The sequence below is a fragment of the Heloderma suspectum genome, chromosome 5 (assembly GCF_057233095.1).
Source record: "Heloderma suspectum isolate Gila_16-S chromosome 5, 16-S_ref, whole genome shotgun sequence".
Taxonomy (NCBI): Eukaryota; Metazoa; Chordata; class Lepidosauria; order Squamata; family Helodermatidae; genus Heloderma; species Heloderma suspectum.
The window spans coordinates 87,014,984-87,039,084 of record NC_139462.1 but is presented as its reverse complement, the minus strand read 5'-3'; the positions used below and the strand labels follow the sequence as shown (position 1 = coordinate 87,039,084).

The following is a 24,101-nucleotide window of genomic DNA, read 5'->3' as shown; positions in this document are numbered from 1 at the left end:
CCCATGGTTTGATGTTGGGTTGTGAACTTTGGGTTGTTCGTGGTTAACAAACCATGGTTGTTAGTGTGGCTGGGTTCAGACAACACGATAACCCATGTTCCAACACCAACCCACAATTCAGCAACAATCCCACTCAACCTTTGAGTGTGGTTTATCATGTTGTCTGAAAGGAAAGTTTCCTCCTGTGCAGGCACTGAGTCATTACTGACCCCTAGAAGGACACCGCTTTCGCTGGCGTTTTCATGGCAGACTATAGCGGGGTGGTTTGCCAGCCAATATCTTGGTGCATTCCATGCCAGGAGAAAACTGAAATCTAACATAACTTTTACACATTTAAAGGACTGTAATTTTTTTAAAAAAGAATAATGTGCATGCATACCGTGTCACAGGTGCTGTCCTGGCCAAGAACCAGCAGCAGATATAAGACCACATGCACAGCCTCTATAATGGTACTATAATGTCTGGCTGTTAGGCTAGAAGGTAGAATGAAAAGCCCAAATGTCCAGTTGCCCAGTAGGTCTCATGGGCTAGAACAAGGGTGCAGAACCTCAGGCCCATGGGTCAAATATGGCTCTCGGGTTCCCCATATGGCCATGGATTCCTTAACAAACTGTAGGATTTTATGGAAGATGTGACTTGAGAGCTAAAATGTATACCACAGGAAATTAAGAAAGAGGTTGCTGATGTTTACATCCCCAAAGTAAGCGATAGTTTATAATGTATAACAAATCAAGCACCTATGCTCTTATTTCTCTTTTGGTCAAATTTCACAGTTCTCTATGAAAAAAGTGTTTCAAGAACAAGGGCTGAGAATAACAATTCCATGCTGAGCAAAATGTTTGAGTTTACGTAGCGAAATACAAAATCTGCTGGTAGATGTCTAACAATTTTTCTAACTGCACTCCCTACCTCCCCCTACCTACCTCCCCCCACCCCCTCTCTTTTTCTCTCTCCATGGCACAAGGGGGAGAGTGCCCTGTCGCTTATAAATTGGCTTTTAAAACATGCACTTCAGCTTTTCAAGTTAACACCATCATTACTGACAAGTCTTGCTCGTGGCTGCTGAACATGGGTCGAGATTTTCTTTCTGAGCAACGGGCATGTGACTGTATGGCTGTCCCCTTGTATGGATATTTGGCTGAGTGATCTGGCAACTGTCAAACTGCACACTTGCTTTGGGGCATGTGAGGCTCTTCTGGAATTCTTTGTCTTGCCTTTGATGGTAAGGAATGTGTTTTTCTTAAACAGTATGACAACATGGTCCTACATAAATTCCACATGACATCCTTGAGGGAAGTCAGGTCTACATTTTGATGAGGAAATTTTGAAAAACGATCCATGAGGCAGAAAACGCTGTCATTAAGCTGTAGGCAATATTTAGCTCTATTTCATATTTGTGACAGTAATTACCTGAAATTTAGTGAGTGTTGACATATTGTGACAATAACAAGATGAATTTTGTGAAAGTCTGAAAACGGAGATGTACCGTTAGATGCTGACAATCACCTACAGGTGTCTGTCAACATTCACCAAAAGTGGTGAGATGGAAATTTGGTTTCAGCTGTTCCTCAAAACTGGCATTGTTAGTGTTCACTAAATTTTGGATGTTAACAGTGCAATCCTATGCATGTCTACTCAGATGTAACCCCCATTGAGTTCACTGGGGCTTACTATAAGGTAAGTGGATAGAGGATTGCAGCTTAAAACTGCAGTTACGCACACTTACCTGGAACTGGGAGAAAGCCCCATTGAAATCAGTGAACTTACTCTTTAATAAGTGTGCACAGGATTGCAGTCTTAGATCGCAAACCTATTCTTAGCTATTCAGAAGTAAGCCCCACTGAAATCAGAGGGACTTGTTTATAGAGGGACTATGTAAACATGCATAGGAGGATTGCACAGTAATTGTAGTATTTGCACTCCCAACCCAGAGCACCTTTATCCAGAATTAAGACTCATTATTTCTACTGCATTTACTTTTCTGCCAAATAAGCTCACAGGGTTAAAGCAGCTTCACACATTGTAAGTAAATGGTGACAGAAGATGTGCAAGTGAACTGTGCATTCACTCATTGTATTTCCAGTTTAACATCCAAGAGAGGAACTTTCACACCTCCACTACTGTGAAATGTATGATCTGAGGACATGATAGCCATCTCAACATGTGGGGAAATGTACAAGTTCCCAATTTGTCCCGCACCTATCCTGTATCACTTCCTGCAATATTCAGAGCTGCTTTTAGGCTCCCTTTCTAAACTCTCTGGTAGGTAAAATAAATTAATGTGTTTAGGAAGCTGAACATGCCACATAATAATCATTTCTTGGGGATAGGGAACACTTTCTTTCTATTGACTAGGCCGAAAAAACACTGCCATACTGTCATCTAACTTCTAGCATAAGATGCTCTAGAGTATTGCCCAAGGATTCTTACAATGCACAGTGAATTATGACAAATTATATCACCTTTATTGGATGACTGTCTCCTAGAAAGGGAAAGAATTCTTGAGGAAATCGGGAACTAATTCTTGAGGAAATCATTCCCACCAGAGGTATTTGCTGGGCAGAAGGGAAATATAGGTAGAGATGCTGTACCTATGTTCTCCAACCACCACCCTTGTATAGTTATTAGCAGCTTCAGAGGTTGACTTTAGATCATTTAGGTAAATTATCTAAATTATGATCTCAAATTATCTATTCACCACATTGATACCTCTGTGGAAAGAGGTATATACATTTGAATAATAAATCTAAATTAAATACTCCCTGCCCTTAAGTATTAGGTAGGAGAAATACAATTGATGACACTGAAAATAAATTTTTAGCAGTAACATTTAATATGGTACTTTCACTTTCTAAAGGCCTTCTAAATGCAACTTTTCCTCTCATGATAAGATTGTGTCACACAGCAATTCTCAGCCAAGAAAAAAAAATGGGATCAGCTTATATTGCATTCCCGTCTATGTAGTTTTTGTTTTGGACCATTGAATATTGAAAATTGGAGATTCTTTAATTTTAAAATTGCAAAAGCATGCCTCCTTCATCAATCTGAAACAAATGCAAGAATGTGTATCTGACACATGTGTTTGTAGATTTTCTGTGGCATCAAAATCTAAATAATTAACAGCCTGATCTTCAGACTTGCTGTATTAGCACACTGGCGCTTAGAATGAGTTGTAGTTACCATTACTGCAGCGCATTGCTGGAAAATAGATTACACTGGTATTGCTGTAATGGTATGAAAGCATCACAGACATACATAGGCACCATGGTATGTATGATCTAGGGTGGAAGTATGTCGGTATTATTAATAATTATTAATGATGTTATTTTGTACATAGGGCTGGCAAGATAAGTTTAACTTATAAATGGTTTTTTTTTTTTCTGATGCTGACATATTGTCTGCATCTGGTCAGGTTATTAACCTGTGTCATGCCTTGACATAATTATATGTTGAGAGGGGTCATGTGAGACTGGATCAAATGCTGATGAAATACAACGCATGGAAAGTTTGGCATACTAGTTGCCACCTCTTTAAATGTATGGCAGATTATATGCAGCAAGAAATAAAACATAACATTGGACTTTCACAAAATCTGATTTTGGTCGCTTTTTCTTGCATTTGATTCATTTTGTCTCTTTCATCGCTCTTGAGAATGCTTCTGCTCCTATTCTTTATCTTTTTATTTTCTCTCTGGTTTGCATCACATATTTTTTGTGTACCGGTTTTTGGCACAGTGGATGCAGTACTCCTTCTGGTATTGACGGCGGCAGCGGACGTAGCACGCCCTCTTCAGTTAGCACTGTTAGCACAATCTGTCCTACTGAGTTGAAAGCTGCAGCTAAGATGGCCCCCAACATTCCCTTAGAAATGGATCTTCCTGGTGTCAAGATTGTACATGCTCAGTTTAACACACCTATGCAGTTGTATTCAGATGACAATATTATGGAAACGCTGCAGGGGCAGGTTTCTACAGCACTGGGGGAAGCAACCCCAATAAGGTAATCAGAGCCATCATGTGTGCTTAGCATATTTCCTAATGCATGAATAATGCTGCCATTATTGGTTCTTTGCTTCATTAGTCATTAAAGTTTTAAAATATACTGACTCGTGCCAATTTTCTAAGTCAATGTGCAACCTGAAAACATATCCAATGCCCATTTTATTGTTGATTTTCAATGGGATAGGGATTGCAGCCTTGGTGATAATGTTTCATGGAAGATGTAGTACAAGATGACAAAATGTACTGTAAATTGAGAATTGTTTTGTAATCATATCTGAACTGCCTACAGACGTCAGCTTACAAATTTGTACAAGAATTTGTTTACACTACTTCCAAACAACAGGAGATGAGTGTAGATAATGTAAGAACGTTTATATCTCATTAGAGTTCTGTAAGCCCAACAACTCTTCATCTCCTTCATTCTAAGGGTGCTTCCAGAGTAGGTTTTTGTCATGCACTCGCCTGCCTCATTCATGGAATTGTACAGAAGGTCCAGACAAAGCCATTTTCAACTTGTAACCCTCCCATATTTTCCCACTGCCTTTTTTCTTTCTACAAAAAATCAGTTAAGGAGGAAAAGATAGAACAACTACATAATATCTTTTGATAGGTGGTACTAGGAACCTTCTGACTGGAAGCACTTTATGTCTATGTTCTGTGCTAGCAAATATAGACACTCAAGGTACACTAGAGAATATTCCATTTTTCTTCTCATTACCGAAAGCTGATCACACAGTCCTGATACATTTTAGGGCATCGATTTAATTGTTCATATCTCAACTATACTGTTGAGATATTCAGGTCTATGACTAGTTTACACTTGAGGTAAACTTTTACAAGGCTATCAATCAACAAAATATTTGTGCGGTACGGTCCTATGCACTTTTACTTATGCATGTAAGTATGTTCAATAAGACTTTCTCCCTAGTAAACGCATTTAGAATTTCAATATGAGGCCACAATCCTATGCACACTTACTTGAGAGCAAGGCCCATTGAGATTTACTTCTGAGAAAACATGCATAGAATTGGATTTTAGTTGAATAATCTGGCTTTACACTGATCAGCTGGCAAAATTGGAATTTTGTTCTCTTTCTGGAAGGTTTTAAGCTTCAAAAGGCAATTGCCAGATTTTAAACATGATTCGTAAACGAGGTATTGAATCTCTGGTGTCTCCTAATGGAATTATGTTCAGATACCAGGGATATCTATTATGTTTTATGGAACTGTCACATTCTAGAACAGGTAACACTTCTTAAAATAAGGGCTATAAAATAATTTGGGGTGGACATTGGTTTTCTCCTCACTTAGGCATCAGGGAGCTATCTAGTTTAACATTATTAGTTATATGCTATTTTAATTTGATTTATTTTATACTTGCATTTTTAATTTGCCATTAGCCACTTTGTAAAAGGTCTAGAAATGTTATATTTAATAAAATAACTATTTTCCATTAAGTCTAAAACTCTTTTAACCTAAATGCAATCACCTTTAAACTACAGAACATTCACAGCCGCTCTGGATTGGGCCATACTTATAACTAAAAACAACAACATTTGCACTGAAGTATATAGCCTATGATTCTATGACGTATATAGCCAATTGTCATGCTAGAAAATGATCTGTAAAACTTTGTAAACTCTTTGTGTGCTGATAAAGTTACTTCATTGTCTGGATGTGATTCTATGGGGTGTTTAGTAAGTGAATTGACTTTACCCATTCTGGAGTCCTGAACTAAATGTACATTTATCATATTACAAGTAGTGGCAGACATGCTTTTGGGAACCATTCCAGTAAAAAGAGCTTTGAGATGTCTCTGTTGATGGGGTTCATTTTCACTAGGCATGAACTTGGAAATGCCTGTCTCCTTGCCCTGGAGTATTTTGTGTCTAGTATCTAATACCAGTCTTCACTCTCTTGTGGGACATTCCAATTGCCTTCATGATAACTATTCAACATGAAGACCTAAATCTAAAACTATTCTCTGTGATTTCTCTTGGAAACCAGTAGAAAGGTTTAACATTTGCATTTATTGATAAAACATATATTTTAGGCTGCCATCCTATGTGCATTTACCTGGGAGTAAGCCCTACTGAATACAGTGGGACTTACTTCTGAGTAAACAGGCATAGGATTGTGTGTGAAACCTACTTTTATTATTTGTGCCTTATCTTCGGAGAAGTTCTGCTTTGGGTGCCCTTGCCCTCAGAGGCTGGGACAGGGACTTTTCTGTGTCGGTGCCCTATCTCTATAACACATTCTCCCCAGAAGTGTCTGCTTAGCACCTATACATGTATCATCCCATAAGGGCTTATTCAGGAATACGTTCCATTGAACTCAGTGGGAAATACTTCTGAGTAGTGATATATACAACTGCACTGTTAGGCACTAGGCAAAGACCACTTTATTTTCTCTTTGGTTAAATGATTTTTTTATCTTTTGCTTTATTGCTTTTGACTGCTGGATTGCTAATTTTATGGATTTGTTACATTGTTATTTTTTAAAACAAGGACTTGTATTTTTTTTAATTTTGTTTTGTAAGGTGCTTTGAGCAAAAGATGTAGGAAGACAGGGTAAATATATTTGGTAAATATATTTTGCATAAAGTAACAACCTGTGACATTTGGGCTTGTCTGGATAGTAGCTTTCCAAGTTCTGAAGTTCAGTGCTGTATACTATACAGTATATAGTCTAAGCAGGAGCACAGGACTTTCCTTGAGAGAGATTATTCCACCCCACCTTGAAAGTGAGTACAAAAAATCAAACATCTAAACTAGTCTGTGCGCCAGATTAGTTCTCCATAAATCTCGGCCTGCTCATGGCTAAAACAGACCATGCTCTGCCTCTGACATTGTCCTGTATTATTCTCATTTTTATGAAAACAATGCATGTATGATAAACATTTTACATTTTTAAAGGAATTCAGACTGTGGTCTGGATCCAAAGAATTATGGAGCTAGTTTTGCCTGCCCAAGTGAGATTTGGACTTAAACAGCAGCTCCCTCCCACAACAGCACAGAGCATACCTCTTCTGAAATCAAGGACAGTTCTAAAAGTAGTTTGTAATATGGTATTGCATGTGTCTGCCATTCAAAGAGGGAAATTGGGCAAGCCTAAAGCCTTGGGCATAACATAACTGTGTAGGGAGAAAAACCTAAACTGTATATAGTTTATAGTTCAATAATTTATCATGTACATTTCATAGGTTGGTACACTGATGTTTCCACCTTCCATTCTGCATTCTCCTTCCATCTTTATTTAATATCTTCATTGATTTTGCAGTGACCCAGTACCAGCTGCAGTGCCCCAGTCTGATGTTTACAGGCTTCTACATGATGACCAGCAAGGGCCTAGTCAACCACGTCAGTCCGGTTCCTTTAAGATACTCCAGGACATGGTCTCTGATGAATCTGGTTAGTTGTAGTTTTTATATCTGTCTTAATTTAGATTGCATGAATGTGTATAGGAGGATACATGATGTAGCCACCTTGCTGAAGTTAAGCAGGTTTGAATCTGATCAGTGCCTTCATGGGAGACCCCATGTATGCACCCTTGAATTCCATGATGGAAAAAAGGTGGGATATAAATGTATTTCATAAATAAAGGAAAGCCTAAATAGAATGTGCAGAATGATACCAATTACAAATGTAAAACCAATAGAGGCTATTACAAAATACAATATTTTCAATGGTATAATAAAAACGAGAGCAGTCATGGAGTGATAGTAAAATAAGAATAATATATTATTTAATTAAATAGCATGTGCTAATTTACTGCATGATCCTACTTTCCACTTGGAAGTAAGTCCTATTCATTGACTGGGGCTTACTCCCTAGTAAATATGTGTTTACTTTCTGGTAACTTTATTTCTTTTATTTCTGTGGGTTTTTTAAATTGTGGTTTTATTCTATTTGCTTTTATGACTGTTTTAATTAAGTTTATTTTTAATCTTGGTTTTATTACCGTTGGCCACCTTGAGCACCATTTATTATTTTTTGTGGAAAGGTGGGATAGAAATCAAATGAACAATAGAATTGGGCCTCAGTGGGAAAGGCTACAGACATGGCACCAACATATCCTATAAATAGCAACTAATAAATAGCAACTGGCAGCCCCGCCTTAAATACCTGAGGGAAGAGCAGAAGTTGGTTTGCAGGTGCTTGACAGGGAAAGTTCCCCTTCTGCCCCCTTCCCCTAGCTCTCATGTGCCTGGTAGCTCCTCCACTGAGCCCTCCTGTCTTGTGGTGCTGCTGTTTAATACCAGGTCAGTCCGCAGTAACACTGCACTCATTCATGATTTAATCATGGATGAGAAGGCTGACCTGGAGTGTATTACTGAGACTTGGATGGGTGAGCTGGGTGGGGTTGACCTGACTCAGCTCTGCCCACCTGGGTACTGGAGGGCCAAGGGGTGGGGGAGTCACTGTGGTTCATAGAACCTCCATCTTACCAGGAAACCACTCCACCTTGGAGCAGGCCTTGAGGCACCTGCTGTTGGGCCATAGAGACAGACTGGGGATGCTGCTGGTGTACTGCCCACCCTGCTGCCCAGCATCCTCCCTGACTGAGCTGGCAGAGACAGTGTTGAGTGTAGTGTTGGAGGAACCCAGGATGGTGGTTCTGGGTGACTTCAACTTCCATGTTGAGGTTGTCTCTGGAGTTCCAGCTCGGGACTTCATGGCCTCTATGACAACCATGGGGCTGTCTCAGTTTGTCAGGCCCAACACATGAAGCAGGGCATACCCTTGATTTAGATTTTGCTCCAAGTTGTGAGTTGGGTGATCTGAAGATGGGGGGGGGGTGTTCCGTATAACCCCATCGTCATGGTCAGATAATTTCCTGGTGAGGTTTGAACTCATGATGTTGCTTCCCTCCTGCAGGGATGGGGGACCCATTCAGATGGTCCGCCCCAGGAGACTGATGGAATCCAATGGATTTCTGAATGCTCTTGGGGATTTTCCAGTGGAGAGAGCTGGCGATCCAGCTGAGGCCCTAGTCTCACCGTGGAACAGTGAGATGCGGAGGGCCATCGACTTGATTGCACCTGAGTGCCCTCTCCAGCACTGTAGAGCCTGCTCCGCTCCGTAGTATACTGGGGAGCTGTGATCAGTGAAAAAGGCTGGATTTCGGCTAGAGCGCAAATGGCGAAAGACTCGAAGCGAAGATAACCGAGCACACTCTATAGCACATAATCATGCCTATCGTGTGGCAGTGCAAGCAGCAAAGACGGCTTTTTTTGCTGCATCCATTGCATCAAGTAGCCGTCCAGCAGAACTCTCCTGGGTGGTCCAGGGGTTGTTAACACCCTCCCCAGCAAATGGAGCCCTGGCCCTGTTGAGGACCCGCTGTGACCTTTTTGCATCACACTTTGAGGACAAATTCCTTTGACTCCGCAGTGAACTTGATGCTGTTATCACAGTTCCAATCAAAGTGTCTGATGCCAAAATCTGCCCGATTTTGCGGGATCAGTTTCATTTCCTGCGGCATGATGATGTGGACAAGGTGCCTGCAGTAATGCGACCAACCACGTGCCCTCTCAATCCCTGCCCCTCTTGGCTAATAAAAGCTAGCTGAGGAGGTATGACTGGGTGGGTTCAGGGAGTGATAAATGCTGACCTGTGGGAAGAGGTGGTCCCTGCTGCCCTTAAAGAGGCAGTAGTGCAGCCACTCCTGAAGAAGCCCACTCTGGACTCAATGGTATTAGACAACTACCGCACAGTCGCAAATACCCCTTTCTTAGGGAAGGTACTTGAGAGGGTTGTGGTGGAGCAACTGCAGGCACTCTTGGAGGCTACTGATTATCTAGCCCCATTCCAGTCTGGGTTTCAGTCTGGTTATGGGACTAAATCAGCCTTGGTCTCCCTGATGGATTACCTTTTATCAAGAGAAGGACAGGGGGAGTGCAAGCCTGTTAATTCTGCTCGATCTCTCATCGGCTTTTGATACCAATGACCATGAGGGTTGGACTCAGTGGCCTTGTAGACCCCTTCCAACCCTACTATTCTATGACTCTATGACCATGGTATCCTCCTGGATCGACTCTGTGGGATGGGTATTGGAGGCACTGTGTTACAGTAGTACCAGTCCTACCTACAGGGCCCATTTCAGAGAGTAACATTGGGTGACTACTCCTCAGCCCCTTTGCAATTGAGCTGTGGGGTGCTGCAGGGCACCATCTAGTCCCCAGTGTTGTTTAACATCTATATGAAGCTGCTGGGAGCAGTAATTAGGAGATTTGGAGCCAAGTGCCATCAGTATGCTGATGACATGCAGCTTTATCTCCCTGTGACATCTGAATCAGGAGAGGCTGTGCAAGTCCTGGATCAGTGTCTAAACTCAGTAATGGGGATGAGGGCCAATAAACTGAAGCTGAATCCTGGCAAGATGGAAGCCCTGTGGGTGAGTGGTTCCTGGGTCCGGGAGATAGGCTCATTGCCTGTTCTGGATGGGGTTGCATTCCCTCTGAAAGATCAGGTTCATAGTCTGGGGGTACTCCTAGATCCATCATTGTCACTGGAGGCCCAAGTGGCCGCTGTGGCTTGGAGTGCCTTTTACCAGCTTCACCTGGTTTGCCAGCTATAGCCTCTCCTGCACAGGGAAAGCCTGGCCACAGTGGTACAGGCACTACTAACCTCAAGCCTGGATTACTGCAAAATGCTCTATTTGGGGCTGCCCTTGAGGCTGGTCTGGAAGCTGGAGCTACTGCAGAATGCAACGGCTCAGCTGTTGTCGGGGGCTGCCCCTTTTCAGCATGTAACTCCTTTGCTGAGGGAACTGCACTGGCTGCCTATTTGCTACCGGGCCAGGTTTAAGGTATTGGTACTAATGTACAAAGCCCTAAACTACTTGGGACCAGGATACCTGAGAGAGCGCCTTCTTCTTTACCAACCTGCCCCGTCACTGAGGTCATCGGAGGGCTTGCTCCTGGTGGTTCCAGATGGACCTATGGCCCGATTGGAGTCCATCAGGAAGAGAGCCTTCAGCGTAGTGGCCCCCTTCCTGTAGAATTCCCTGCCTTTGGAGGTCAGGCAGGCGACCACGTTGTGTTGCTTTCAGCGCCTCCTGAAGACGTTATTTTGAGAGGTTTCCCTGAGCAACTAGCTGTGGTTTATTATGCTCAGAATCTGTTGTGTTTTTTTTAAATTGTTTTAATTATGGGCTTTTATTCTCTTATCTTGCTGTTCACTGCTCTGAAATCTTTGATGTGGAGAGGTATATAAATATTGTAAATATATAAATAATACATAAAATAAAGTGAGCAACAAACACAGTTCTTCACCAACTCTACCCAACCCACTCTTAGCCTACTTTGAAGAAAACAAAACTAAAAAGATGTGAGGAAATCACTGACATTTGCCAGTGTATTTGAATAGTTAAGCTAAGGAGCAAGCTAGATGAAAGTTCTATGATTAGGATTCCCCCTCTCCCCCACCTTTTGTTGCTGTTGTTGCTGTACAAATTGGCAGCCAGCCCTCTCTTGCTACTTTGAAGATGGGGAAGTGCTACTGAAGGAGGTTTTTAACCCTTTCCTCCTCTGCCTTTTCCTCAATCTAAAATGCCTTCCTCCAAAGCTGCTATTTCCATGAGGGAAATCATACTGGTATCCATACCTTCATATTTCTCTCCCCACACCCCCAGCAACAAATAAGAGCTTCAGGAGCCACAATTGAGATGGAGAAACAGTGCGGGAGAAAAGGGTTAAATATCCCCCCCCCCCCATTACCATTTCCTCATCTTCAGAGCAGGCACATACCCTGCTAAGAAAGAAACAGATAAAAAATGGGGCAGGGGGAGAACAAACCCTATTCACATATCCCTGTGGTATGTCTGTCTTGGTCCTGAATAAGCATGATCTAGCCAGAGTTAAGTATTTTAAACCCACTTATTTCGATGAGATTACCAATGACTAAAATACATTGGGTTGGATTCCAATTGAAAGTGCAATCCTATGCATGCTTAGACAGAAAGAAGACCTACATTTGGATCCAACTCATTTATTCTTGTGAAGAAAAATGACAAAAGAAAACTTTATCTGCTTCCAAACAGCAGTATACCATGGCAATATATCTTAATAAATAAATACTAAAGTAGTGGAAAATAGTTTTATGCAAGCAAATGTCGGCTGTAAAATGTATATTGTTATTAGTAAGGAAAAGGGTATTATATTCAAGAAATGCTAACGCTGTCGGGGTGTCTCCACCAATGATTTATTCCGAGCTGGCTGCGTTTGGAGGTCGTTAGGGATATATGACATTGTGGCCATCCAGCAGCCACCCCAGAGCTTATCAGGGAAAACCCGGATTTCCTGAGATTGCTTAATGTCCGATTCTTTTCCTTAAGTCGGGTTCTCCACAGTATAGTTGCTGTGTGCCCCAACCCCCACATTGACCTTGGGTATGCGAGCCCTGCCCAGGGGGGTGCCTTTCACCGTGACCCCCATCAAGGGGTCTTTCCTGTGTGTTTCCCATCCCTGCACAAACCAATTAGTATCTAATTCAGAAGTAACTCCCATTGTGGTCAATGAGGCTTGTCCCCTGAATGCGTACACCAGCATTTACAGAGATCCCCCTCAATTGAAATAGCAGACTTTACAGCCTTTCAGGAAATTAGTGCTTTAAAGCACTTTCCCGAAGCCGCAATTCTCTGTTGTTTGGTTTATTGCCATTTGGAAGTAACTACTTCCACCTTCAGTCACCGGATCCTGCACAGCATTGAGTTAGAAAGGGAGCTGGTTTCCCATCCCTTAGTTTCCCCTCAGTCTTTCCCAGCACAAACCTATGTGTTTCTACTCAGAAGTAACTCCCATTGTCCCCAAAATGTGCACTCCCAGAGTTACTAGATCTCTGTGAATCAAAATAACGCATTAGAGCCTTAATACTTGAAGCTTTGTAGCTTCGATTGATCACATCATCAGCTGATCAGGGCAGAAAGAACATTGTGTTCTTTTAGTGATTGTTCTTTAAGGAAGTAAACTCTAGGGAGCGGGGTGGGGGAGAGAAGATTGTTCCCAGCATCTTCAGTTTCAGGGGAAGGAGCACACTGTCTTCCTTTAGTGATTGTTCTTTAATGGAGAAAATAATGCTAGGGGTGGGGGGAGACAGAGAGAGAGGGAGAGGAGGGTGATTTATGTAGCAACACAGGAGGAAACCTCCTGGAATTTTATCAAAGGTGAAAGGGGGGGAGAACCTGTGGGGGAGCCTCTCTGATTGGTTGAGCAGCCCCTGCCTATCAGATGACATTCACTCCAACCCCCCCTCCACCAGCCTACCCAGAAGTATGTTCTGTGAAGTGACTTTCACTGGTGTGATACGCTTGCTCGTGGAGCCCTGCGCGGGGCAAAGCCGGCTCCTTGAAAAATTTGGGTAAGCCACAGTTGGCTTCTCCCATTTCCTTCTGTTGTCATGGGGAAATCCCATGACACAAGCAAATGCTTATAAATTAATTCTAAATCTTTAATTCTAGAAATGTAGAAGGTTCTGTACTGTTCTATAAACAGAAGTGGCATCTTTTTTTTCCTTCTTCAGATGGACGACCCACTGGTACAAGGAGCGTGAGAGCACCAGTAACAAAAGTGGCTGCCCCTGGGGGAAGTGTACCAAAGGTGCCCTTGTGTGACAAGTGTGGAAATGGAATTGTGTAAGATATTTTATTTACTTATCATAGATTCAGAGCATAGATCTTTGAAGCAGCTCACTTCAGTCTAGTGGGGGAGAAACTGGAGGGGTTTTGTTTTCATGATATTAAACAAAAATATATTTCTTTATGGAAAGCAATTTAACCCTGCTCTTCAGCCAAAAATGTTCCTGAAGCAGCTGACATACAATCAATAAAAACAAGAAGTCTCTGCCTGCAGGCTTACCATTTAAAAGGCATGACAAAAAAGGAAAAAAGGGGGGAAATCAAACACTGGCACCAAGTCTTAAAGTTAAAGATAACTTACAAATTAAACAATCCAGCATTCCAAATTACTATTTTGGATCACCCATCTGTATTTGTTTGTTTCATTTTCAGAGTAGAACATACTTTTAAAAGGTTACAAGCTAAAGGTTTGGGGCAACACTATAAATAACGACTGCATCTCCTGTGTTGCTCTAAAGTAATGTTGGCAAAGCTTCTTGATTTTACAAGCTCTGCTTGGCTTCCACTGAAACTCAACCGCGGTAGAGGGTGCCTAACAAACCTGCACTATGCAGAGTGGCTGTAATGGAGCGTAGGGTCAAGCTCAGGAGCTGCAGAGGAAAGGAAGGCTGAAGTTCACACACTGGTTTGCATGAACCAGACAAATCGTGGACTGCAGGCCTCTAGTCATATTTTTCTAACCTTGGTTCTTATATCATATTCATGATGTCTTCACTGGACTAACGTGATTTGATGATTTTATTATTTTTTTCTGTTCTCTTTGATAAACAGTGGCCCAGTAGTAAAGGCACGTGATAAGCACAGGCACCCAGAATGTTTCGTGTGCTCCGACTGCAACCTCAACCTGAAGCAGAAAGGCTACTTCTTTGTGGAGGGGCAATTATACTGCGAAGCTCATGCACGGGCTCGCATGAGGCCCCCAGAGGGATATGAAGCAGTCACTGTTTATCCCAAGGCTTAACTGTTTGGAGATGCAAATACCTGCACGCACACATAAGATGTTATCAGCTTACAGCAGCAAGACAACTGACTGCCTGAATCCAGCATACTGCTCTTTAAAAGGGGTGGGGGGAAGGAACAGGATGGAGAAGTTGGGAGAAGGATGATGTTTCTAGTAGACAAATTGGTATAGATGGAATAATTTCCCAAGGCGTTATCACCATAACTGCCAGTGTAATCTGATGGAGTACAAAGTTAATATGACATATTGTACTATATTAAGCCTCAGCTGAGTACTTGTATATTGGTTAGTTACAACTACCTTCAGTGGGAGAACTATATTTTTGTCCACATTTTTGCATTCAGTTTTGTACAAATATCCTACTGAAAAGGGACTCAATCTACAGATGTTCTAAGTGCCAAAGCCCTGAAAAGAAATCCTTTAAGCTGAAGGCACACATATTATATAAAGAGAGCTCACTGTGCTGTATACATTGTGTGTTGTTTTTGTATTGATGTCTGGGTTGTATCCGATATTAGTCCTACTTAGAGTAGAACCATTGAAATGGATGGGATTTAAGTCAGACTAATGTTGGATACGACCCAAATGCTCATATTTGAGTTTGCCCCTCCCTACTCACTTGCTCCTACCACCATCACCATCTCCTCCTTTTCCAGCTGCAAAGCAAAGCCTACTGCTGCTAAGTATCTGAGATTGACCTGGTGGTAGAGCTTTTAGTTTCCTAGCCAGAGGAGAAGAAGAAAGCTGGAGTAGCAACCCAGACTGGCAAGTGAGCCAACAGGTTAGGGTAAAGCTCGCATATTAGCATTCAGTTCAAAGATATGCTATAGACAAACATTAGTATTAAAACAGAGGTCACAGGGAAGTGAGCTGTCTTTATATTGCATATATCTTCATCCTTCAATCATTTTCCCCTTGTATTTTTTGAACTACTTTTACATCCAGCAACCACAATATTCTCCTTTATGCCAACCTTTCTCAACTTGGTGCTTTCTAGATGTGTTTGACCACAACTCCCATCATCCTTAGTCAGCACAGTTGGGAAGGCTGCACTATGCCATAAAATAGGATTTAACTTACCACATCTCCCAATGTTATATGCTAACATATTACTTATGAGACGGGAAGAATTATTTCCAGATTTAAATACACAATTTCAGTCTTGTAGGTTCATTGTCTCTACCCTCGTTGCCATTATGTTCTCTAAAATAAGCAAATAAATATATGATAATACAAAGATCCAAAGAATCATGTGATTCGTTCCATCTGGGGCTGGGGTTTTGGAATTGCAATTCTTGGAAAGCAGGCATCCATGCCTCAGGGCAAATACTTCACCATGATCTAGTGAGAAAGATGTGCAAAGATCTGCAGCGTCTGAATCCACATTTGCATCTGCTTTCTGGTAATCATGTGGGTGGGCCCCATTGAACTGGCTGGATACATCTTTGGATGCTGATGAGACTGCACATCTCCATCCAGGGATGCTAGTTACAACTAGAGCTGGATTGGGGGCTATGCTTGTGATAGAAAATTTATTAAAAATTCTCACTGGGCACGTGCAGGCCTTCGAACATGCCAAAGTAGTTCTTCAGATCTCAGCTAAAGTGGTTTGCAGATATAAAGAGCTGCACACATCAATAGGGTTTCACTGTACAAATGCAATTACACAGCTTTTTTAAAAGATGCATTTTGCAGGAGCATTTACTACTTGAATGTTCAACATTCCATTCATATCCAGGAAAAAAATGGGAAGACACATTCAGGAATACAAGCTATTTGATGAACTATGACTTACTGTGCTTTTAAAAAAGGAGGAGAACAGAGGCAACATTCTCAAATTAGCAGTAGTTACTTTGGTGCAGAGCAAAATTAGTTTGACTTCATACCACTTTGTTAGAAAGCTTTCTGAAGCCAAATAGCTTTGAGCCTATGTGAATGAAGTCAGCAGAAAGACTGTTGATAGGTGATGGCTAGCATTAAATCCCTTCATGTTAAAAATAGATTATTCCACTCTCCCTCAGATCATACTATTGCAGTGTTTGATGTAATCTATATTTTCATCTGAAAGAAAAGCACTAATCCTCAAATTTTCTCTAAAGGCTGGAAACCTTATATAATGGATCCATTTTTTTCCTTTCCCTGGAGAATAAAGCTATCAGAGATCATGATGCATATCCCCACCCCCACCCCCAAGACGTGAGTAGCAGATGTTATGTGAACCATGTTTGGGTTGTGTGCCAGAGGTTTGTCCTAGTACATGGCACTTGATGCGGAGTCATTCAAGTTAAATACAGAGACTGAGGCTAGGTGTAGATGTTGGATGAAAGATCAGCTCTGGCAAGTTACCTTACAAGGACAGGTATCAGTTTCCCCTGATAATCAAAATCTTACATTGTCAGCCTGGCAATACTCCCACAGCCAATCCACACAGATGCCTAAACTACCTCAGGATATCTTGCTTATCTATATCAACAAGCCAATGAATAGAAGATTGGCTGAAAAGACTCAGTAGCAAGCTGCTGATATCAAACTGTGTCATCAGCTCCCCTCTGCTCTGTGTGTGGAGGGGGAAATAAAAGCACAGATGCCACAGCTACTAATTCCTTTCCCAGGACTGGTCCTACCATTTCAGAATGATGCAGCCCACGTCAGTCATCAATTTTGGGATACTGTTAAAGGTCAAGTAATGGTCAATTATTTGGTTTGTTACATTTTTGCTACTATAGGAGCACCATTTGGATTTTTTGCTTCAACCACCAAATTATCGTGGGCCATCTCTGTCCTTTCCTACTTACAGATTGAAGACTGATGTCAGAGTTGGTCTTACCATTACAAAGAGTGAGGCAGTCACTTCAGGCAGCAGATGATGGGTGTTCTGGAGGAAGGCAATGGCAGCAAACCCCTGGACATTTGCCTCTCTTGGAGGACAAAGCTATGTGTTTGCACCTCCTAATCTTGCCTGTTGTCCTCAGGTGAGGTGGAGGAAGTTGTCCCATCACCAGTGTTAAAGTAAGATTCAACTGCCAGTCCAGTCAGTGTCTATATGTGAATGCAGGGACGCCATCTTGTCCTTCACCTTGGGCAGCAAAATTAGGCAGCATGAGGCAAATGCCGGGAGTGGCAGTAAAGTGTTAGAAGACAGTCCTGTATCCTCCAAAATGTCTTGGGCCAGCACTGGGACTATGACATTATAACAAATAAAATCAAGGTACCTGCAAAACTACAGCAAATGACAGACTGTTAAATATAGCAGTGACATATTTGCTGTTGTGTAATATTGCTGGATTAAGTCCAGTGGTTGAACAGCTTCTCAGTTGCTACTGAACAGGTGTAAGAGGGGCTTTACTAACCATGGTCTTCTATAAAAACAGTAGAACTATTTGGAGAGGCTGATAGAACATCAGTAACATGTCTATTTATTCGTTGTGGCTTGAGAGCCTTGCTCCTAAGAGAATCTAGAAATAATGCTCCTTGAACTTTTTGAATCTAGAAATAATGCTCAGAGCTTTTTCCAGCCTCAGCACATGCATTGACCATCTTCCAATCAGTTGCTACTGAATAATCTTTCTTTTAGCATATTGAAATAAAAGTAAGCATAACCAGTGTATCTACTAATATCAAGCACATCACAATGAACTGGGAAAACCTGAATATTTCTGCAAATCAGTTATTCCAAAGATACACCATAACACTTCTAATAAACCACTTTCTCTGTGTAACCTATCAAGGACATCTTCCCAACAAAAGGGCAGAATCTAAAGAAAATTAGACTTGATTAATTCCATAAGTAATCACTAAAATGAGTGGTTTGGTGTGTTTAATAAAATAATACAACTCAGAGGTGGTACACATAGGTGGTTCACTCAGAAGCTTTCCTTTCTCCCTTGTCTTAGAGAAATGGGGGCTTGGTGTAATTATGGAGTGGTAAGGAAAGGGCACTTTGCACATGCTCAAAGGAGCCCTTGCATGTATTTTCAATTGTTCAGGAGTGAGGCAATGCCTTGTAAAGATATCCTAGGCCTGTGCTTGGCTCAGATTAAGTCCTACTAGTGGTGGAGTTAGGTCATTTTAGACTCTAGACCTAGTGGTCTCTTGGCGGGGGGGGACCCTTGTCTTTAGATGGTAATGTATATTACTTCAAAATGTGGTAAGCCAGCCCTGATGGCATCACTGCCTTGATTTGAATAAATGCACCAGAATTTCCTTTTCCAAGACTCAATTCTGGGTATCCTTTGGCTAATAGGGGCATAAGGCCCTCTCCTCCAAAAGCATAAATCCATGCAATCTAGGTAGCGTCTTTCATGAAACAAGCAATTCAATAATAAAGAGAAAGCACACATTTATACAATAAATACAATGAAACAAAGGATTACTTAAGCTGACTCATTTAGTCTGTTTACTTTAAATGATGCTGCCAAATGTGTCTAGAAAACTTATAGGTTCAAAGTTATTCATATATTATCTGCGTTGTCCAAGCCTAGGCATAACTACAGCAAATCTGATGGCTCTTAGGTAAGACCAGGATAAGCAAAGACAAAAGACCTCTCTAACAAAATGATCCTGTCTCTTAAAACCTCCCACCAGGGTAACCAGATCAGACGTTCAAACCCCCAGTTCAATAGTCCAATTAGAGTCCAGTGAATCATAAGTGACATCATTCCAAAATCAGTGAATGTAGAACACAATCCTATGCATGTTTAGACAGAAAAAAGCTCTACAACTTCCAGCATAGTTTGGGAATGCTGGGAGTTGCAGGATTTTTTTTCTGTGTAAACATGCATAGGATTGTGCCCTAAATCCTTCATCAGGCCAATCACAAAAAAATGCAAGCTTTTGAGATCTCTAGATCTTTTCATCTGGCAAGATGTTACAGAAAGCAGGTGAGGTGGGGCTGGGGAATAAGGGGGGGGGCGATATAACTTGATGGTGGCATCACAGTGTCTTGCAGGTTCAGACTCCCACTATGATATGGGGAAGCAGGGGGTGTGCAGCCACTGAATGTAGGCTCCAGGTTCTTACAGTTGGACCTGGAGTTGCCCCTAGGGTTGCTGGGAGCAAGGAAGGGAGAAACGCTGGATTCCCAATTTATGAAAATATAAAATCTAGCTGTTACTTGGAAAAGTTCCCATGCTGGGTGAAGCACACAGTCCCCTTTTTCCTGTGGATCAGAGAGAGAAGGTAGGCAATCTTTATATTAACAAAGCTGGAGATAATTTTAGATGCGGTACTATGTTTTTTTTAATTAAAAAAAAGTCAACTGAAGCCAAATCTGGTAGCTTTACCTAAGAGAGAGGATGAACCCTCAGAGAATCAAGCTTTAGGGGGAATAAAATCCCAGCTTCAGGAGGAATAAAATCTGTTTTTAAGTGACATCAGAATAATATGCTTAATGATACCTGTTTCCTGCAGGCGGTGTGACTTTGAATTTATCTAATATCTTTAAAAGTGATCTAGGCTTAGCTATTAGCCAGCTTGTGGCAATTAGTGTACCATTTACATTAAAAATTAAAATTAATGTACGTTGAAAGTAAAAATGTAAATTAAAATAAGTATACACTAGAAGTCCTCCTCGTTTTGAGGACTCACCTGAAGTGGTGTATGGCTCGAGGGGTCCTTCATAATTTACCCGGTTAAAAGTGTAGCAGTCGTATTTCCCCAGGAATTAATAGCCTGCGCTTTATTACGGCCTCACGAACTGCCACGAGATGATAAAGCCCTTTTAATAGCCCCTCCCCGCTGAACGCATGAAAGGTCTTCAGGCCAGACCGCTCGCATCAAGATCAAGAGTCCTGCAGGAATCGCTCGCAGCCTCCGGGGGCGCTCGATCAGACGCGCGCGGGAAAGACGCTCTTGACAAGTCGCCTTCTCGCCGGAGCTGCTCCCTCCCCTCCCCGCCCCGTCTCTATGGAGACCCGTTGCTGGGCAACGCCAGGTAGCTTCGGGCGCAGCGGCGGTTTGGGTATCAGAGCGAGCCGCAGTTTGCATGGGACGAGCAGAGTGCGGGCGGACGCAAGACGAAATGAGAGCCGGTGCTGTCTACAGTGAGTGAGACGCCTGGCGGGGTTAAAAGGTTGTCGGACGGGAGGCCAATGAAGATTGCAGAGAGAGTGATTTAATGAACGCTGGCTGTGTTGCAGGAACCCAGGGGTGCTACCAAAGAGACAGCCGCAGCTGTGAGACCCCGGGAGAAGAGAAGGTCTCGCCCTCTGGCCTGGCCTCTGCCTCAGGAGGCCAGGACACAAGAGCCACAGGTGAGCTAACTTCTCACCCAAGCATAGACATCATAAACTCCTCTTCTTGCAGTGCTGTGGTGATTGGTGATGATGTCACCTCCTCTGCGCATGACACAGATGTGTGATGAATTCATCCTCTGTGAGATAATTGGATGTTTCCCACATGCTTCCTCCATCATAATGGGATGTTATTTTTATCATTATCAGTGTGTGACAGACTGTGCCTGATTCTGCCCTTGCACCGACCTCTTCAAGCTGAAGTAGTTTACTACAGTAACACTAGTTTCTGTGGCTGAACTGAACTGAAAGTACTGAACGTCTGTACTGTTCATGCTATACAGAACTAATGCCCAAGGGCGAACCATTCAGGTTTCTCAGAGGGCCATTTTTACATGTTTGTTGATGCTCTTCTGTGGTCAACTTTGCTACAGCACTACATTAAACACAGAACTTTTCTTACAATCTCAAGTGGATGCGTTTTTTCTGGGAGCTGAGTGTTCTTTATGGCAGGGAGGTGGTGTGTGATTTGGATTTGGGGTACAGCATAGTGGACCAAGAGTCCCCCCTGCCCTAGTGCTGTAGCTGTGATCCAAATACCACCCCCAGAGAAGTACCCATAAAATTTCCTCTCAGTGACTAATAGTTTCAAGGGGACATTTAATTCTGAGTCAGTTATGGAAACAAAGGCTACATTGGCAGGAGGAATTCTTTGACATAGTTTAACTCCATTACTTCAAAGCAACAAGTTGCCCACACTGGACTAAATGATCCCTTGTAGCTGTGGAGCAGGTCAGTGGAAATGTGGCAGGCCTGTGTCATATACAGTCAGGGCCAGAAATATTGGAACAAGAATAACTGTTTTGGCAGTTGGCCTCCATACACCACCACATTGAAGTTGAAGGGAAACACACCCAGATGGGAGCGAAGTCAGGACTTTCAGCTGTAATGCAAGGGGTTTGACAAAAGTGGGGCACTAACCATTCAGGAATTACAGCCAGTGGCATACACACACACACACATCGTTGGTGGCTCATAAGTAATGGAACAAACCAACATAATTTCAAACCTAAGGATCGCCTTTAATACCGGAAGAAAATCTTTTGCAGTCAATGACTGTCATGAACCCATGGACATGACCAAATGCTGAGTTTCCTCCCTCAAGATGCTTTGCCAGGCCTTTACTGCAGCTGCCTTCAGCTGCTGCTTGTTTGTGGCTCTTTCTGCCTTCAGTCTTGTCTTCAGTAAGTGAAAAGCATGCTCATTTGGGTGGAGATCAGGTGACTGACTTGGCCATTGAAGAACATCCCACTTTTTTGCCTGGAGAAACTCTTGGGTAGCTTTTGCTGTATGTTTTGGGTCATTATCCATCTGCAATATGAAGCGGCGTCCTATCAGTTTGGCAGCATTCGGCTGAATCTGAGCAGAAAGTATAGCCCTATACACTTCAGAATTCATCCTGCTGCTTTTATCAGCGGTCAGGTCATCAATAAACACCAGTGACCCAGCTCCATTGGCAGCCATACATGCCCATGCCATCACACTGCCTCTACCATGTTTGACAGATGATGTGGTATGCTTTGGATCATGAGCTGTTCCTTTCCTTAGCCATACTTTTCTCTTCCCATCATTCTGGTACAAGTTAATCTTGGTTTCATCAGTCCAAAGAATCTTATTCCAGAACTGGGCAGGCTTTTTTAGGTGTTTGCTGGCAAAGGCTAATCTGGCCTGTCTGTTCTTGAGCGTTACCAGTGGTTTGCACCTTGTTGTGAGGCCTCTGTATTTACATTCATAAAGCTGTCTCTTGACTGTAGATGTTGACAGTGACATGCCTACCTCCGCAAGAGCGTTCTTGACCTGGCTAGATGTTGCGAAAGGGTTCCTCTTCACCATGAGCAGAATTCTGCGGTCATCCACTTTAGTTGTCTTCCGTGGTCTTCCAGGCCTTTTGCTGTTGCTGAGCTTGCCAGCTAATTCCTTCTTTTTCAGGATGTTCCAAACTGTTGTGTTGGCCACTCCCAATGTTTTTGCTATCTCTCTGATGGGTTTATGTTGTTTCCTCAGCCTAATGATGGCCTCCTTCACTCGCATGGACACCTCTTTGGACGTCATGTTGGGGGTTCCAGTGAACAGCTACCAAATGCAAATGTAACACTCAGAACCACCTCCAGGCCTTTTATCTGCTTGATTGGTCATGGGGTACCCAGGAAACAGGCCCCACCTGGCCATACAGCTGCTTGTCAGCCATTTGTTCCATTACTTATGAGCCACCAACGATGGGGGGGGGGGTGTATGCCACTGGCTGTCCTTCCTGAATGGTTAGTGCCCCACTTTTGTCAAACCCCTTGAATTACAGCTGCAAGTCCTGACTTCACTCCCATCTGGGTGTGTTTCCTTTCAGCTTCAATGTGGTGGTGTACAGAAGCCAACTGCCAAAACAGTTATCCTTGTTCCAATATGTCTGGCCATGACTGTACTACTTTCTTCATCTCTCATGAACAAAATGCAATGATAAACCTTCCAATATCATCCAGGAAGACCTTGGCAAACTTTCCTTGTCAAGATTGTTCCAAACAGTTGGCATTTGGAGCTTTTTAAAGAGTTAATTCCAACTCTAGCAATTGTGTTTTTCATGGTGGTGGCAGTAAAGTAATGCATAGTTGCTCATTCCATGTTGTACAAAGAACTCCACATGTGTCTAGTGAACACAGAGTATGGTGAAGGAACAAGCCTAAAGCTGCACCAAGATCCTTTCAGGTTAGGGACCGCACTGCAGACTCTTTGTCTAAGTTGGGGGTGAAAACTTTGGGAGCTCCAGGGGCCATTCTGCCCCCCCCTTCCCCAAAGAGTTTGGGGCACCTGAAAAAGATTGTTCTAAAAATTTGACGCGTTTAGGGCTCCATAGGGGCTACTGAGTGCTGAAAGGACCAAACATTAGCTTCAGGACAAGCTAAATTTGGTTATTTTAATGCTTCACAGCACTAAAAGTGCCATTTTTGCTTTTTAAGACTGTATTATTTTGCCACACTGTGAGGCTTGCACCCAGGGGGTGGGGCAGAGGGGGGCTGCATATGGCCCAGAGGCCATGTATTGCCCACCCCTGGTCTACATTTCTAAGGTTTAAAGCCACCAGATCTGTAGCCAGTATAACTGCAGGGCTTGTTGCATTAATTTTTCAGATAAACCTAGTTCAGGAAGAGATGGTCAAGTCCAGTCACAATCAGCATTAAAGGTAATTTTGGATAATAGATTATGTGCTTGTGAATATACCT

At 42.5% G+C, this 24,101-nt stretch overlaps 2 protein-coding genes across 6 annotated transcripts in view; both read left to right on the top strand.

Annotated features, from left to right (window-relative positions):
- The window catches only part of PDLIM3 (PDZ and LIM domain 3), a 41,330-nt gene extending 25,489 nt beyond the window's left edge, over positions 1-15,841 (top strand). The window contains exons 5-8 of one of the 2 annotated variants that reach the window (XM_084856619.1): positions 3,735-3,998; positions 7,282-7,412; positions 13,524-13,635; positions 14,410-15,841. In XM_084856619.1, coding sequence (XP_084712745.1) covers positions 3,735-3,998; positions 7,282-7,412; positions 13,524-13,635; positions 14,410-14,599 — 697 coding nt within the window. In that variant the 3' untranslated portion in view covers positions 14,600-15,841. The remainder of the gene's footprint in view (positions 1-3,734; positions 3,999-7,281; positions 7,413-13,523; positions 13,636-14,409) is intronic. The other variant, XM_084856617.1, reaches the window with a different exon arrangement.
- Positions 15,842-20,412: 4,571 nt separating this feature from the next.
- CCDC110 (coiled-coil domain containing 110) overlaps positions 20,413-24,101 on the top strand; it is a 29,104-nt gene continuing 25,415 nt past the window's right edge. Inside the window, exons 1-3 of one of the 4 annotated variants that reach the window (XM_084856610.1) lie at positions 20,427-20,640; positions 20,737-20,850; positions 24,009-24,061. In XM_084856610.1, coding sequence (XP_084712736.1) covers positions 20,583-20,640; positions 20,737-20,850; positions 24,009-24,061 — 225 coding nt within the window. In that variant the 5' untranslated portion in view covers positions 20,427-20,582. Of the gene's footprint in view, positions 20,641-20,736; positions 20,851-24,008; positions 24,062-24,101 lie in introns of all 4 variants that reach the window. The other 3 variants (XM_084856611.1, XM_084856612.1, XM_084856613.1) reach the window with 3 other exon arrangements.